Source organism: Anomalospiza imberbis, chromosome 25 (assembly GCF_031753505.1).
Source record: "Anomalospiza imberbis isolate Cuckoo-Finch-1a 21T00152 chromosome 25, ASM3175350v1, whole genome shotgun sequence".
NCBI classification, from domain to species: domain Eukaryota; kingdom Metazoa; phylum Chordata; class Aves; order Passeriformes; family Viduidae; genus Anomalospiza; species Anomalospiza imberbis.
In genome coordinates this window covers 1,682,071-1,699,264 of record NC_089705.1, presented here as the reverse complement: position 1 = coordinate 1,699,264, position 17,194 = coordinate 1,682,071, and the positions used below count along the sequence as shown (strand labels likewise).

Genomic DNA, 17,194 nt, shown 5'->3' with positions numbered 1-17,194 from the left:
TAGATACACTTGCAAATCTCCCTTTAATATTTCTTAAATACTTTTAAGCATGCCTCTCCATGTTCATTAATGTGAGATGAGCAGATGCACAACCAGACAGAATCCCATTTCCCCAAGGTAATCCTTTTTTTTTTCATTTCTAACATGCAAAATGTAGGGAATTATAACAGCGTTTAAACAAACCAAAAAAAACAACCAAAACCAAACCAAACCAAAAAGTTGTAAAGCTCTTTGAAATATCAAGACAAATGCAAATGAAGTCTAATCCTTTGTGCTGGAGCAGTGGTGGTTCGTGGGGTGGTGGTGGTGGTGGTGATTCCTACTTTTTGGGTTACAAAGCAAGTAGGAACTGGAGAACAGAAACCTGGCCTCGGAGCAGGCTCTCCTGCCTGCTGGGATGGGGTTTCAGTGGGGTTTGGGTTCTTCACTCTAAGAGCTTCACTGAGAACAGGCGCTTCCCAAAGCACCAGCGGGAAGAGTAAATCCCAACCAAGCTCAACACAGCCACGCCCCGGCCCTCAGCCCCCTCTACCCACGCATCCAAATGGATCAGGAGAAAGAGATAGGATTGCATTACCTCGGTCATTTTGGGCTTCCTGGAGCTGGCCGGGACCAGCCTGCCCGCCTCAGGCCGCGGAGCGGTGGCCATGGTGTAGGTCTCCTTGCTCACCTTCTGCTTGGACCTCAGCAGGGCCAGGGCTGCCTTGGTGGACACCCCGGGCAGGTTGGGGTTGTAGAGGCTGATGCACCAGCTGGCGTACACCGAGGAGCGGCCATCTGCTTGCTGGGTGTGATTTGGCTTTATGTAGTTTAAATAGCACCAACTGACATTAGTGGTTGTGTGGAGACTGGGGAACTGCAGGACCTTCTTGGTGTCTGTGCCTTCCCGAGCCTTCCCCGCGCTGGCGGCGCCCTCGGGCACGGGAGCAGTGCTGGCAGGGGTTGGTGGAGGCTGCTCCACCAGTTCTTTGGAGTCTTCCTCCTTCACGGGCTGCAAAGGCTCCTGGCTGAGGAACTGTTTGCCAGCTGGCTGCTCGTACTCTTGCAGTGCCTCACAGCTCGGGGAACCCGACTGGGACACTGCCTGCTGGGAACTCCTCGGGGTTTCCTTTGGCTCTGACTGCTCCACGGACACGCTGGGTGGTGTCTCAACCTCCACCCTGTCTTGGCTTTCTGCAAGGAAGTGAGATTTATCCTGCTTTTTCCCTTCCTCTATTGCACTGGGTGGCTTCACCACTTCCAGCTTATCTTCTCCTTCAGACACTTCCTCCTCCTTCACTCTCTTCTGCTGCTGTGTCTCCATCGTCAGCTCCAAACTGCCAGCTGGGGACAGCATCCTTTTGCTCCCCCCAACTGTGGAGGGGCCCCCTTCCAGGCCGAGGATGCTGTCTGAGGGGCAGGTGAGGGGCATGTAGCCCTTTCTCTCTGGTAAGGGCAGGGGCACTCTCAGGTATGGGCTCTGGAAAAGGCTTCTCTGCTCCTCTGTGATCATCTGGGCCAGGTCAAAACCCAGCCCGTGGACATCAGCGCTGCACACCAGGGCGCCCTTGGGCTGGTGGTCATCAAATTTGGGGAGGACAATGGTGGAGGAGCTGCACTGGGACTGCGTGACCAGGATCTGGGAGAGCGTGGTGTACATAGCGCTGCCGTAGGAGGGCATGTTGGTCTGGATGCGAACGGGGACAACCAGGGATACCATGGGCTCTGTCCGGGTGGGGACAACAAGCTGGGTCACGGTGACAGACAGCGCGGGACTCGCTGTGCAGGTCAGAGGGTGCAACCTGCTGTCCGAGTCATAATCCGTGCACGGGGACAGGCTGGAACTTCCTGCTGCTGAGAACAAACTGGATTTGATCTGTGGCAAATGTCCACCAGCATCACCTGGCAAGTGGAGGGCAAACTGAGACTGGAGAGGCAGGAAAAAGGCTGAGGGGATCGGGGAGGAGCCAGGGTAGTGCACGGGCAGGAATGAAGGGTGCCTGAAGGACACCTCAGCGGGGTGAGACATCAAGGGAGGAGCGATGTGGAGAGGGCCCGGGTGGATCAGTGTTTGCGGGAGGGGCAGTGGCGGGGTCTGGAATAGGGAGGGAGGGATCTGAGGCATGGAGAACTGGGCAGAGAGGATGTCAGACATGGTGTGTGCAGCGAAGAGCTCTGCAGACTGCCCCGGCTGTGGCAGGAGGTGCTGGTAGGGGAATATGGAAACCTGAGGGGCCATGAAATGCTTCTCATGCAGCGTCAGCTGTGGCACGGGGTGGTGGAACACCTGCAGAGCCTCTGTGTATGGTGGGCTGTAGGATGGCTCGGGGCTGTCCTTTGGCTGGCTCTTGTCACTCGGGTAGGTGCCGTGAGAGGGCAAAGGGGAGGATGTGGTCGGCTGATGGGGCAAACTTGTGGCAGGAGATTTACTTGAAGAAGGAGCTGGATCCTCCGTGTCCGGCCAGCCCAGTGAGGCTGGGTCTGGCTCGTGCTCAGGGTGCCTGGTGAGGGAGGCCTGCCGCACCAGAAAGCATTTCCTCCTCTCCTGGGGGGCCAAGGAGGTGGACGGGCCAGGGGTGGAGGCAGGGGTGGATGACAAGCTCCCGTAGTCGAAGGATTTGCTGCGAGTCTCTGACATCTGGGAAGGGTGGGACACGTTGGGCGTCTGCTCGGAAGCAGATCTCCTCATTTCCCTGGAATGGTGATGGTGGCTGGGGACCATCAGCATATGGGAGCCAACGCTGGGAGGTTTTGGGTGGGATTCGGAGGGCTGGTTACTCAACTCTGGCTTGGTGTGGTCATCCCGGTCAAAGGAGATGGAGTGGCTGGAGCCATGGGATAGGCTGCTCTCCTGACTGGGGCTCCGGGTGAGAGAGACGGACTCAAAGCTGGACTCCCCAGAGGACTGGGCCATTTCTGCCAGCCGGAGCCGCTTCTTCTTGGGTGGGAGTTTCTCTGCAGGGAGCTGCGAAAGAGTCTGGCTCCTCTGTGGCCACTGGAATTCCTCGGTTTTCTCCGGCTCCTTTGGAGGAGGTTCTGGCTCTGTTTCTGGTCTGTCCGGCTCTTCTGTGACCAGAATCTCAGGGACCTGGATGTTGGGCTGGCGGACCAGCCTGGGCTGCAGGGAGTGAGGGGGGCGGCTGTGCTGGGGCGTGGGCTGAGGTGGGAACTGGGACAGGGGCTTGTCCTCTTCCAAGCTGCTGGGCTGCTCGATGGAGTCTGACTTCTCAAAGGAGCTCGTGTGCTGGATGACAGAGATCTCCTTGGAGGTTGTTCTCCTCTCCTTGCCCTCCGCACTCGAAGCTGGTTTGGTGTTCCTGGAATGGAAGCTGGCACTGGCCTCAGAAGGTGCAGATTTTCCCGAGTCTGCTGGTGACTTCATGGATTCACGGGTCAGGTTTAGAGCCACCTCAGAAGAGGCCAGGTTTGCAAACTGAGTGCCTGTGCCAGTGCTGGAGGAGGGGGTGTCAGACACTTCGAAAGCTGGAGGTTCCTCATCATCCCCAAGGCTCTTCTCCTTTCGCCTCTTCCGCAGTGGGGTGAGCTCCAAGGTGCTGCCCAGCTTGTAATGCATCATCTGGGGCCACACATCGGGATCTGCCGCACTCTTCTCCGCCTCTGATGAGGTGTGGGACGTAGCAGAGCGGGGCTTGGAGAGCTGCAGTTCTGAGCAGTAGTACTTCTTGTGGGCCTCGTAGTTGTCCCTTTTCTTGTAGCGAGCGCCGCACACGTTACACTCGTACATGAACCCTTTCGCCTTTGGGCCCTTGCGAGACTTTTTGGTAAGATCGCTTTCCTTGGTTTCAGGCTCCTCGGGAGGTTTGGGAACACTTTCTTTGCTGGCAGAGCCGACCTCCTCCGAGGTGTATTCCACTCCCAAGGGTAGCTCGATAGCTGGTTGGCGTTTTAGCATTCGAGGGTGGGAGGAAAACGCTTGGCTGCGGCTTAAGACTTCCGGCTCCATTATGTGATCATCGAATGAGTAACTACCTCTAAAGGTGTGTGGGGAGCTTATAGTGCATGCAGCAGAAGGCATTGAGTGGCTTCTTAGGAGAGGCACTGTCTCTGTGGCACTGTGGGATTGCTGAAGTGACAACAATGATTGTTCGGGCTTCATTTTTTCACCGTGGGACGCCAACACTTTCGCTGCATCCAGTTGGCTGCTGGAACCAGACTTGATATCGAACTGAAACGGTTCTCTGTACGCCCCAGACTTTGGGGATTCAATGCTGCTACGCCTTGATAGAGAGCTTCTTCTGGGCTTCACACTGTCGATTTCACTGGTATCCACGACCGCTTCGTTAATGGTAATTAGCTTAGTGATGTGTTCGATCACCTGTGTTCTAGGCACAGACAATGGGACCATGCTGGGCTTCTCGTCGCCGGACAGGTGTGGGAACCCCTGGGTTGTGTTTGCAGCCAACGCTGCCGACCTCTGCCCAATCCTCCCACACTTCCCAAAGATGATCTCGGCATAAGATTTGGCGTTGGTGTTGGGAGGGCTGATCTGCTGCTCTGCGCTCTCGGATCTGGAGAAGTATCCAGACTCTGTGCTGCCTTTGCTGCCAGGGCTCAGGAACGCCTGCTCGTCGATCACCTTCTTGCGCTCGCTCAGGCGCAATGCCAGCTTCTGCTTGATGGTGTGGGTGTCCTCGGACTTATGGCTCAGGGCGTGCTCTGATGATGGCTCCACGAACTGGGAGCTGTCCTCGAGGGACTGGGACATGCTGGAATGGGACAATGAGCAGCGGTCGTGGCTGGAGCCTTGGCTCCCTGTGCTCAGCAGGCTGCTGGAGAGCAGGGTGTGCTTCTGCCTGGGCGACAGCTCCACAGCGTGACCCGACATCGCTGCCGTCTCCTCCTCCGAGTCCGTGCTTTCCCCTTCTGTCGGCTCCTCAAAGTCCTCCCCACCAATCCGCTCCATCTCCAGGCTCGATGGGTACATCTCTGCTCCGATCCCTGAGGCCAGCCCAGCTTTAATCCGGTGAGCATGGGACTTCCTGTGTTTGTACAAATTGCTCTTCGTCTTGAAGGAGAAGCCACATGGAATGCAAGGGTAGGGCCTCTCCCCGGTGTGGGACCTGATATGTTTCTGGAGCACGCTGGGCTTGGCACAGGGCCTGCTGCAGTACTGGCAGATGTACTTGCCCGGCTTCTGGGGCTTCTTCTCCTTCTTGTGCACCTCCTCAGCTTGCTTCAGGGACACCTGGGCGGGGCGGGGGATGAAGACCTTCTGCATGGCCGGCATGTCCTCTGCGGGAATGATGGGCGGCTGGGATGGGAGGAGCTGGCCGTGGTGGGCGTGCAGCCCAGGGGACGGGAAGGAGCCAGAGGGCCCTGGCCTGACTGGATCAACTAGCTGCCATGTGGGACCTTCCAGGACATGCTCCGGCTTCCCCGGGGACATAAATGCTGGTGCCAGTGCGTGCTGCTGAAGCTGCGGGACGTGGGCGGGGTGGTCAAAGGAGGAGGGCTTGGGTTGTTTCTGGTGGCCGGGCTTCTCCTGAGGCTCCTCTCGCGGAACGGGCAAGGAGCCGGAAAAGTGCTGCTGCGAGATAATATCTCGGAGAGGGGTTCCTTGGGAAGGAGCAGAGCTGCCCTGGTACGTAGTTGGGGATGAAATACTGCCTTGGAAAGCCTCTCCTTTGGGAAGCCTCTTTCTTGGACTTTCCTCAGCCTTTTTTGTGCTCTTCTGGCTTTGTTCAGGATCCATGACCTTAAAAGGGTCTTTGAATGCTATTTCGGGAAGGTTTTGGCAGGCTTCATTTATGAATAATAAAGGTCCCCTCTGTAGATTCCCTGTTTTGCCTGCATTTGCTACGAAGCTGGAGCCGCCAGGAGATGGTTGTTGATTTAAGATTTTACTAAAGTGTCACTAGTTGCTATTTGATTCAAAAAAAAAAACGTTTCAAGGTCAATAAAGTTCACATTGGTAACACATGACAAACTACTTCAAAGAGAGAAAACTTTCCAAAACTTTCAGTCCAAATATTTTCCTTGTGAACTTGGTTAAGGCTTTAAACCTTGCCATTTTATTTCAGTTGACAGTGGCAAGCCTTCAAAGTCAAGATGCAACCCACAATGTGTCTCTTGTTTGTTATGCAAACCTTTGAAAACTTGAGACTTTAGTGCTCATCTCAGAAAGATCCTTTTTATTTTTTTTCTCTCTCTCTCCTGTGCAAGGAAAATAACACTGAACGGTGGATGTCCCCCTGTGTCTTCCTTCTGTTCCACTTTGGAGTTCAAAAGCCTTGGAAAAGTATTTTCCACATTTCTGTAATTACATCCAAAAGAGAAACAGAAAAAAAAAACACTACTTTAGCTTTTGTGTAAGTAATTAACTGCTGCTCATTCTTGTTGGGGGGGGGGGTTAACAGTAAATATTTAGTACACATATAATTCAGAACAACTCATTGAATGTCTGCCTAAACCTAAACATAAACTGCACTCAGGCAAACCTCAGGGACTCGGTTTAATGCTCACAAAACCTGGCTCTGAGGCAGCAAACAAAGACAGGAACTTGAAACAGAGACAGTTTGGAAAAATGAATTAAAACGCTTTCATACTCTAGTTCCTCCTAATCTCCTGCAAACATTTAGGGGTTTAAAGTTTTTATAATTGTATTTCCCTTCCAAACTGACTGACTCCAAAGCTCTGCCTCACACCTCTTATATCCCTGACAAATAGCAAGGCATCTTCTCTGGATAAAAGCTGCTCTTGAGCTGTGCTAATCCTCAGTGCCACCTACAACAAAGGCAGGTAAAGAGGAGCTTTCATTGAACTGTTGCCTGTTTAATTTCCTGCCTTTTGTCACCAAACAAAGATGTAAATCCAATTTCTGTGGCATACCTGTGGGGTGTCATCGTGGGCTGTTTCTAAAGGTAAACTCCCTTGAAATGAGTGTGGATGGAACCTCTCAAACCATATTAACCACCCTGGTCAGCAAACAGCTCCTGATGGGACACTCCGGGAGGGAATTGCACTGGAATTGCACCCTGACTGCACTGGAATCAGTGTCTCCAGAAGATGGAGTGGAAATGGGTGGGATGCTCTGAAGGAAAAGCAGGGAGGTGCTTTCTAAATTAAATTAATTGATAGGTGTGATTTATAATGACAAATAAATTATTATCCTTCTTTCTGAAGGTATTGCCTGCCTTGAAGTGCAGTGCCTTGCTAGGACAGGATTCCACTGGATTAATCAGAGGAAATCACTCCAAGCCCTGTGTTCCCTGGGCATGGGGCTGAAGTGCCAGTCCAGCAGAGCAGGAAGGTGCAGGGGACTGAGATTTGAGCCCAACTTCCTCTTGAAGGGTGAAGAGCCAGCAGGAGAAACCACAAAGTCCTCCAAGAATTCCTGACTCCTCATTCACTCCTACAACCCTGTGGACTCAGAAAAGGGACCTGGAGTTTGAGGGGATTTAGCTGAATTTAACAGTCTAATGATGCTGGGACACCCTGGGACACATCGTGACCAACCAGACTTCACAAACTCTCTGAAAACTGTCTCCTCAGATGGCCAAATGTAGGGTGCAAGTCCTTGGACACAACTCCCTCATGGAGAGAGGCAGGGACCCAGTGGGGACAATGGATCCCCCATGAGGGGCTCAGTTCAGGGACATGGGTTCTCCTGAGATGTCATTTTTTACTGGCTGGATAAGTGTCTTCTCCTTCTTGCCACCTGTAACACCACACCTGTGGGAAATGACACTAAATCAGTCCTAGCCTTGAACTTCATCTTCCTTTTCCTCAAATTCAAGTCCTGCTCCCTTCCAGCACCAGCTTCAAACCTTCCCAGGACCTGCAGAGCACCTGCTCTTGCCCCGACTTGCTGAGGAAATCAGGCCTATTGCTGTGAGAAGGATTTAATTACATTTTGAAACCCCTTTTCAGAGAGCCCTCAATGCTGACTAACCCTGGCCGTGGTCTGGGCTAGACTTTGAGCCCAGCATTTATTCAAGATCAAAGACACTCGTGGAGCTGATTTATCACCTTCATTTCTGCACAGATTGCTGGGGTTTGCCCCACTCGTGACACACAGAGCTTTTCAACTGGGGAGAATTGGATTTAAGCAGAGAACATTAACTGGGTAGAAGTGGATTTAAGCAGGGATTTTTTCAGCAAGAGCAGAGTGAGCTGCCACAAACTCAAATACTCACATTTAAGAACTTCCAACTGAACAACATTATAATACTGAATTTTCTCCTATAGGCCACATATCAATTCCTAAGTGTTTAATAATTAGGCTTGCAAAGAAAATTCTTGAGTTAATTCAATATCACCCCAAATGTTCAGACCATCCTCATTCTCCTCTGCTGAACACATGGGTCTCAGCTGATTTTTATTTTTTAGGAATTCTGCACAATTCAAGAACAACAAACAACAAACAAACACACCTGGCTGCCTACAGCAGCAAGCAGGGCCATTCCAGGCCAGTTCAGGCTACTCTGGACATCTTTATTCCATTACTGGGAATGAGGCTCCTAGAATGCCAGTGGCAAAGGATAATTCTCCTGGTTGGATGCAGTTAATCCAGGCTGACTTCTCAAAGGAAAATTTAACAGTGCAACAAAAAATGGGAGAAAAAAAAAAGAAGCCTGGGAGGGTTTCTCCACTAAGGATCCAGAGAGAAGAAAGAAGAAAAGGGAAAATTCATAAGGGGCAGCTCCCATCTCTGCTCTGGGACAGGGACAGCAGCCAGGGAATGGCTGGAGCTGGACCAGGGCAGGTCAGGCTGGAGCTCAGGGAAAGGCTCTTCCCCCAGAGGGTGCTGGCACTGCCCAGGCTCCCCAGGGAATGGGCACGGCCCCGAGGCTGCCAGAGCTCCAGGGATGCCCAGGGTGGGGTTGTTGGGGGGGTCTGGGCAGGTTGATCATCCTTGGTCCCTTCCAGCTCAGGATATTCCATGATTCTACAACCCTACACCATTTCTATTCTCACTTTCCCTCAGCATCCTGAGCATGGCACTGGAACAATGACAGCAAATCCTAAAGGGAAAAGTCCCATGGATTATAGGGCACACGGATCCCAGCTGCTGCCATGGCATGTCTGCAGCCCAGTCCAGGGCACAGGCACTAAAAGTGAGGATACTAGCTTTTATTTCTATTCAAAGAGGATTTCTCAAGGTCTCACTTGAAATGCAGTGGAGTGAACATGGCTAGAAACTCTCGTTCCATTCCCAATGCCAGGAACAAAGGCTGCCCCCCTGATGGAAGAAATCAGTGACAGAATTCCCTCTGACTTTAATGGGATCATATTTTTACCCTTAAAGCCTGGGAGAAAGATGCTCTTCCGGAAAGTCACAATTGTGGGGATTCTGAATTATCTTATTGTGGCTGAAATGGATTTGTGCAGAGGCCCAGGCACACATTTTCCTCCAATCCTAAACCTCTCCCAATCCTAAACCGCACCCAGTCCTAAGCCTTACCCAGTCCTAAACCTCACTCAATCCTGAACCTCAGTCAATCCTAAACCTCAGCCATTCCTAAACCTCAGCCAATAATAAACCTCAGCCATTCCTAAACCTCAGCCAATCCTAAACCTCAGCCATTCCTAAACCTCAGCCAATCCTAAACCTCAGCCATTCCTAAACCTCTCCCAGTTCTAAACACCTCCCAGTCCTAAACTTCTCCCAGTCCTAACCCTCTCCCAGTCCTAACCCTCTACCAAGTCCTCCTGGACGGTTTGAGGAAGAGTTCCAAGCCTCAGGCTGGGCCCTGACCAGTTCCAAGCCTCAGGCTGGGCCCTCTGGGACCATCACCCCACCCATACAAGCTCTTCCCCACCAGATTTGGGGTTGAAAGCCCTCCTGAATGGGATGAGAAACGCTGGGCCTGACCCAGCTCTTCCATCACTGAACAGACACCAGGATTTTCCAATGACATTTGTGGGAAATTGTCCCAGCCCTGCCTTTTCCAAACACTTCCAACCACAACAGCATTTTCCTCTCTGCCTACACCCAATTTTAGCCTGTTTTTAGGGATGCCAGGCTTATGGAGAGTGTCTGGTGGGCTGCTAGAAGATCTACCTGTTTATCAGTCATGATAATTCTGAAGCCAAATTTTAGACAGATTTCATGACCAACAATATCAAATATTGAAAATATACTTATTATATTAAAAATATACTTTAAATCTTGCAAATTTTGTGGAAATGAGGGAAGTAAGCACAGCAAAAGCTCCTTTTTCTATTCCACTGAGGGAACTGGCAGCCACTAAAATGCCCTGTGGAAGGATCCAACATTTACCCCTTTATAACTAGGGATTAATAAATCTGGAGATACACATCTGATGAAAACAAATACTTTTTTTTTTTTTTTTGCAGTAGCTGATGCCATCATGCCATCACAATCAGAAGCTAACTATTTCTTAATTACATTATAGGCATTTCTTGGGCTATCAGCTTTAGCCACGCCATGCTGTAAATGCCTTAAAGCCAATAATCTAAAACTACCCCTCATAGATCCCACTACAATGCATTTTTCACAGTTGTATTTCTCTAAGTTTCTAGTCTTATTTACAAGGCCATCTTTAAAACTTGTTTCTAGTTCCATTTCTCGTTCAACGTCTGTCCTATTCCATGGTATTTCTTATCTCAAGGTTTGCATACAGATGCACACTGTGTGAGCCTTCTACCAAACTTTGAGAATTCTCTACAAATTCATTTCCCACAGTCTTCCTTAGTCCTTAGAAAAAACCTTGAGCCCCTGTATAAAAACAGCTGAGAAGCACAGGGTGGAGAGTTCGGTGCTACCTGGAGGTCATGGAGATCCCAAATTAGCTTTGAACAAATGAAGTGATTGATGAGGAGAGGGATTTAATGCAAACAGCAGCAGGGGCAGATCCCCTGCAATCACCTCCTGTAACTTGACTCAGAATTCATAGAATTCACAGAATCACAGAATCACAGAATCCCTGGGTTGGAAGAGACCTTCCAGGCCACCGAGTCCAGCCCAGCCCCAGCACCTCAACTAAACCCTGGCACCCAGTGCCACATCCAGGCTTGTTTCAAACACACCCAGGGATGGTGACTCCACCACCTCCCTGGGCAGCCATTCCAGAACTTTATCACTCTTGCCATGAAAAAACTTTTTCCTGATATCCAACCTGGATTTCCCTTGGGGCAGCTGAGGCTGTGTCCTCTGGTTCTGTCAGTTCCTGGAGAACGAGCCCAACCCCACCTGGCCACAGCCACCTTTCAGGAGCTGCAGAGAGTGATGAGGTCACCCTGAGTCTCCTTTTCTCCAGGCTGAGCACCCCCAGCTCCCTCAGCCGTTCCTCACAGGGTTTGTGTTCCCAGCCCCTCTCCAGCCTCGTTGCCTCCTCTGGATGCGCTGGAGCATCTCAACATACTTCCCAAACTGAGGGGCCAGAACTGGACACAGAAATATAAATTGCAGCACTGGAAGAACTCAAGGCAGAAGTTTCTCAAATGAATTAAAGTGAAAGAAAAATAAACTGGACAAAGAAAGGCAGGTCCTGCTCCCAGGTGGAGCCCACTGCAAAGGGCAGGGAAAACAGTGAGGATGGAAGAAGCAGAGGTTACTCACAGTGGGCTGGGGAGTGTGGAATTTTGGTAGTGTCCCTGTCTTGTTTGCCCACGGCTAAGCTCAGTCTGTGGAAGGAAGAGCAGGCAGGGCTCAGAGTGAGCAGATCTTCCAGTTCCACCTCAGCAGAAGCAGCTGGGGCCCTGCTGGAGACAGGCCCAGGTAACCACAGCAGGGCACACACAGTGCCACAGCTGGGGAGCCCCTGAGGTGCACCCACCTCCCTGGGGTGACACCAATGCTCAGAGAAAACAGCATTGTGGGCTGTTCTCCTGCAAACCAGGTGTTCTGCTGGAACCCTGGTCACTGAGAATTTGAGAATTTTGTGCTGCCAGGCACTGACACCCAAGAGAACACTGCACTGACCTGAGGCTGTGGAGAAGGCCTCCAAAATGGAATGGCAGAACTGGGATTGTGGGGGTGGAGTTTGAACAGAAGTGTGTGATATCACAGGGTGGGAAACTTGGAGTTCAGGGTTTTAAAATATAGAAATATATATAAAACAAGATGGAGGTTTTGGGGCAGAGGCTAGGCCGCCTTCTCCTTCTTCTTTCTTCTCCTTCTTCTTCTCCTTCTTCTCCATGGTTTGGGTTGTTTTGTGTAATTGGATAAAAAGCCCGCACTGTGGGGCACGGGTGGTTGGTTATTGGGTTAAAATTGAAAATAATTTAGGTGCCATTTCTTAATTGGATGCTTTATCCCTAAAAGGCCTTGTAGAGAGAGAGATGGGGCTCCATTTTCAGTGTGTTAGAGTGAAGGGCTGCAGAACTCAGGGTTTGTGAGACTGACAGAGATAAGAACTGAGTTCCCAACAAGAAATACATCTCTTGCATTTCATCCCGACCCTGGCAAAAAGAAGATAAAACTCAACAGAGTTCCTCCTCTTGGATTGGATATTTCTCCTGCTGGCCCAAGTATTCCCCCTCCTTGCCCAGTTATTCCTTCTCTTGGAGCAGTTATTCCTCCTCCTGGACCAGGTGTTCCTCCTCCTCTATTCCATCTCCTAGACCAGGTATTCACACTCCTGGCCCGGGTATTTCTATATTCCTCCTCCTGGCCCAGGAATTTGTCATCTGAACCAGGTATTCCTTCTCCTGGACCGGTTATTCTTCCTCCTGGCCCAGGTATTCCTCATCTGAAGTAGTTATTTCTCCTCCTGGCCCAGGCATTGCTTATCTAAATCAGGTATTCCTCCTCTGGACCAGGTTTTCCTCATTTGACCCAAGTATTTGACCCTTCTCCTGGCCCAGCTATTTTCCCTCATGGATCAGTTATTTCTTCTCCTGGCCCAGCTCTTCCACTAAAGCTCTTATTTAGTCTCGAGTTTTGCATTTAGACCACTTCAGTTTCAAGGAAATCATTCAGTTGCTCCACAGACTTCCCAGCACCTCCCAAACCTTTCCTGTGAGGAAAGGCTGGGAGAGCTGGGGGTGTTCAGCTGAATAAAAAGTTCTGGGGAGATCCGAGATCCCCTTGCAGGGCCTGAAGGGGCTCCAGGAGAGCTGGAGAGGGACTGGGGACAAGGCCTGCAGGGACAGGACCCAGGGAATGGCTCCCACTGCCAGAGGGCAGGGATGGATGGGATCTTGGGAACTGGGAATTGTTCCCTGGGAGGCTGGGGAGGGGCTGGGCTGGAATTCCCAGAGCAGCTGTGGCTGCCCCTGGATCCCTGGCAGTGCCCAAGGCCAGGCTGGACACTGGGGCTTGGAGCAGCCTGGGACAGTGGGAGGTGTCCCTGCCATGGCAGGGGTGGCACTGGATAGGATTTAAGTTCCTTCCAACCCAAACCATTCCAGGATTCTGTAATCCACATGTTTGGATCCTCAGACTTGAGCAACATCTGCTGAGCTGCCGTGGATCACCGAGGGGAAAAGAAAACCCAGGGCTAAACTGGAGAGATTTGGGTTCAATTCCCACTTTCGTTACACATTTCCTGTGTGAAACTGGGCAAGTTCATCTCTGCTAGGCCTGAGTGAGTCCCCATTTCCAGATGGGGACACTTCTCTGTTCCACAGCTGGGCTGTGACTCAGCACTGAGTGTCTGAGGGGCCTGCATCCTCCGGGAAGGGAGAGACCCACGGAGATAAAGAGGGATCCTCTTAACTGGAAACAGATGGGGAGACAGCCATGAGACTTTCTCTGCTCATTAAAAAAAATCCAGGATTAAAAGGCTGTGCTTATTCACTTTTATTTTTATCCCACAGGGTTTCTGCAGTTTTCCCTCCTACCTTTCCAGGCAGAGAAGGGCCCTGAGGAAAACATGAACAAACCGAACTCTGCATTTATTCAAGGCAAAGGGTTAATCTAGAGAATTTCATCACTTCAAAGAGGCTTTCCAGAAAAGCGTTTGAGTCACAACAGAGAATTTATTGCAAAATCTGCATATTTGAGAGCTAAATATTCCCAGAAATACCACCATCAAAACTAGAAGGCGGCGGGGTGGGGGGGGGGGGAAGAAAAAAAAGCATCAAGCCCTGTGCAGCCTGAGAAGCAGCAGCCGCAGAAGGGCAGGGATGGAGCAAAGCATCAGCACTTCCATGAATTCCTTGGAGCCAGCACTCAGCTCTGCCCAGCCAGGCCAGGGCCCTGGCTCAGCCTCCAGGCAGCTCCAGCTCCCTCCCAGCCCCAGCCCAGCTCCTGCTGCTCCGTTTCCATCACTAAAAGTGGGATTTGCAGCCTGGCTTCCACTCCTGCAGGCTTCCACTCCTGCCAGCCCACTCCCTTATTCCAGAGGGCTTCTCAGGGGTTTCTTACATTTATAAGGACACTAATCCTGTTTTATTGCAGCCAAAATTCAAGAAAATCAACTTTTTTAGAGACATTCAAGATGACCCTTGAGGTCCAGTGCCTGTGACTGTGAGGAATTCTGAGCATTCCCAGCTCATCTCCTCCATGGGATTGTGCAAATCCCTGCTGCTCTCCCTTCTCACTATTTGAAAGTCACTATTTAATAGTTTTAAAACTACTCCTGCCTAATGATTCCTTCAGAACTCCTCAGGACTGACCACTCCAGGCTGCCAATCCCAGGATGGGGAGGCAGCTCATGGTGAGCAGTGGTTCCATCCAAGGCAATGTGCTCTGAGCACAGGGAAGGCAGGAATGGCCTTTCCCTGGAAATGTGTTCCCCTGCAGACACTCCAGGTTGAACCCAGGGATTGAGAAACTTCCCAGAATGTCTCTGCATCGTTTCAAACCACAGGAGTGGGAAAAAAAAAAAAAAAAAAAGAAGGGACAACAGCAGTTCAGAGGGAGTTTGAGATTCCTGCTCAACCTCAGGATTGCAGTGGGAAGGAGTGGATCCCACTGCCCTGGTTCCATGGCCAGGAACTATGGGGGGGACAGTGGGAATGGCTTTCCCTGACCTTCCCTGCATGAGCCTCACCTTGGATACTGCCCTGATTTTCTTCCATGGATACCCAGAAATCCATGGATTCACACACATTAATCCACGGATGCACACACCAGTCCATGGACACACAAACCAGTCCATGGATGGAAACACCAATCCATGGATGGACACACCAATCCATGGATGCACACACCAATCCATGGATGCACACACCAATCCATGGATTCACACACACCAATCCATGGATTCACACACACTAATCCATGGATTCACACACACCAATCCATGGATGGACACACCAATCCATGGATTCACACACCAATCCATGCATTCACACACCAGTCCATGGATTCACACACCAATCCATGCATTCACACACCAAGCCATGGATTCACACACCAATCCATGGATTCACACAAACCAATCCATGGATTCACACACCAGTCCATGGATTCACACACCAAATCTGACTATTCCCATGGGTTCAGGACTGGCTTCACACTCCCTGCTCCCTTCTCCATGCGCCTCTTCCAAAATCCAATATCCCATGGATGCCCATGGAGCGTCTCCAACACCACACGAAGGCAGGTACAGGAAGAGTCTTTTCTATGATTATTTCCCAGTTTGAGAAGCTGGATCTTGCTCCAGGGTGAATCTCACCCTTCTGCAGAGGGCACACCCAAACTCCAGCCCCTCGAGATGGAGGGAGCTCCTTCCATTCAGGAATTCTGTTCAGGAGTGATCCTGCCTCCTTCTGTTTCCCGGAACTGGAGCAGCCCCAGCAACTCTGAAGCTGAGGGTGGAGGATGACCCCACACTAGGCACTGCCCTGCTGCTCCTGCTCCAGCTGAGCTCCAGCGTTGGCATGGAGCAGAGGGAAAAGCTCCAAGGGAAACTGAGCCAGGACAGATGAACCCCAGTGGAGCTCAGGCTGCCAAACTGTTCAGACAGAGACCAGAGGGCAGCTTGCAGACACCCACTCGGTGCTCTGAGCCTGGGCTGCAGTCTGGAGGGCTCTGAAAGCAGTGCTGGGATGAGCAGGGCTCCCAGACAAGCCCATTTTCCCCTGGAGCCAGACTGGTTTGGAAGCTGCAGCAGGTCAGGGAGAGCCCAGCTCCTGGAGCTGGCACTGGGATGTGCCAGAGCCTGGCTCATCCTTCAAGCCCAGCACAAATCTCGGCTCCAGCAGGATCTGAGATCCCAAATTCCCAGCACAGGAACCCAGCAGTGATTCCAGCACTCAGGGAGAGAAACAGAGCTCAAGCAGCCCCCCAGCTTTGTCCCAGCATTTCTCTGAACTCCTCTCCCCTGAATGAAGCCCAGCCAGCCCCAGGTGCTGGCTGCAGCCTCACCGGTGGGATGGCCAGTGAATGACCACCCAAAGCAGAGCTGAGGACAGCCAGGAGTCAGCAGCAGGGACCTCGTGGCTGTGGCAATAACGAGCTAATCCCCATTCCCAGAATACTCCCCAGCACTTTATCCACACAGATTTGACCACCCAGGATCCAGACCCTGCGCCAGCCCACGTAACTCCTGCAGGATTTCCACAGAAACACCGAATCATTAAAGCTGGAAAAGCTCTCCAGGACAAGTCCAGCCTTCCACCTAATCCCACCATGTTCCCAAAGCGCATCACCGCTCGTTTTCTGAGCACTTCCAGGGATGAGATTCCACCGCTTCCCTGGGAAGTTCGTTCCAACAAGGACACGGGGAAAGCTCTGCAATAAAGTTGCAAATGTGCCCTTTTCAGCTCATAGTAACTCAGACTTTGCTGGCTCTCCACAGCGAGGGAACACCAGGGAGGAGCAGCTTTTCCCAAGTTTCCTCCAGCTGAATTAATGCCATTTCCTTCCCAGCTTATTTGGCATTCCAGGGCTTCCTGAGAATAGCATTCCCCTCAGGATTCACTAAAGAAATAACTGGAGAAAAAAAAAAAAAGACCAAAAAAAAAAAAAAGCAGCCAAAAGCCCCCAAGAATTGCCATGGGTTGCTGGCTGCATTGTCTGGCTCAGTCCCTGCTTTCCTGACCGTTGGTTGCTGTGGCAGCTGGAGCACATCCATAATGGGAAAAATGAGGAATTTTGGTGTGTTTTGCAAATATCATGAGAGAGGGACACTTTTGGCAGCTTGCAGAAGTGCCCAGGCTGCTGGAGGGCTGGGGCAGGGAGGCTCTGCCCATCCATGTGTGAGCAGGGCTGCTCCTGCCCATGCAGAACCTTCCTGGGCCATGATCCAGAGGAGTTTTCCCTAAGGATGCACTGGCAGGACACAGCCAGGCCGGTGATGTCACCTGCAGGGCACAGCAGCTTTGTAGGACTGAAAAA

The 17,194-nt window shown here is 51.4% G+C and overlaps 1 protein-coding gene and 2 long non-coding RNA genes across 11 annotated transcripts in view; 2 read left to right on the top strand and 1 right to left on the bottom strand.

Annotated features, from left to right (window-relative positions):
- The window catches only part of LOC137462409 (uncharacterized), a 405,163-nt gene that overhangs the window by 38,576 nt on the left and 349,393 nt on the right, over positions 1–17,194 (top strand). The gene's annotated exons all lie outside the window — the stretch shown is intronic.
- HIVEP3 (HIVEP zinc finger 3) overlaps positions 1–17,194 on the bottom strand; it is a 253,756-nt gene that overhangs the window by 59,285 nt on the left and 177,277 nt on the right. For 7 of the 9 annotated variants that reach the window (XM_068172672.1, XM_068172674.1, XM_068172675.1 and 4 more), the window contains one exon: positions 578–6,253. In XM_068172672.1, the coding sequence (XP_068028773.1) occupies positions 578–5,692 (5,115 nt within the window). In that variant the 5' untranslated portion in view covers positions 5,693–6,253. Of the gene's footprint in view, positions 1–577; positions 6,254–11,524; positions 11,735–17,194 lie in introns of those variants that run through there. The other 2 variants (XM_068172679.1, XM_068172676.1) reach the window with 2 other exon arrangements.
- LOC137462410 (uncharacterized) lies at positions 11,569–13,959 on the top strand. Its single transcript, XR_010993687.1, has 2 exons — positions 11,569–11,683; positions 13,726–13,959. It is a non-coding gene; the product is annotated as an uncharacterized lncRNA (long non-coding RNA).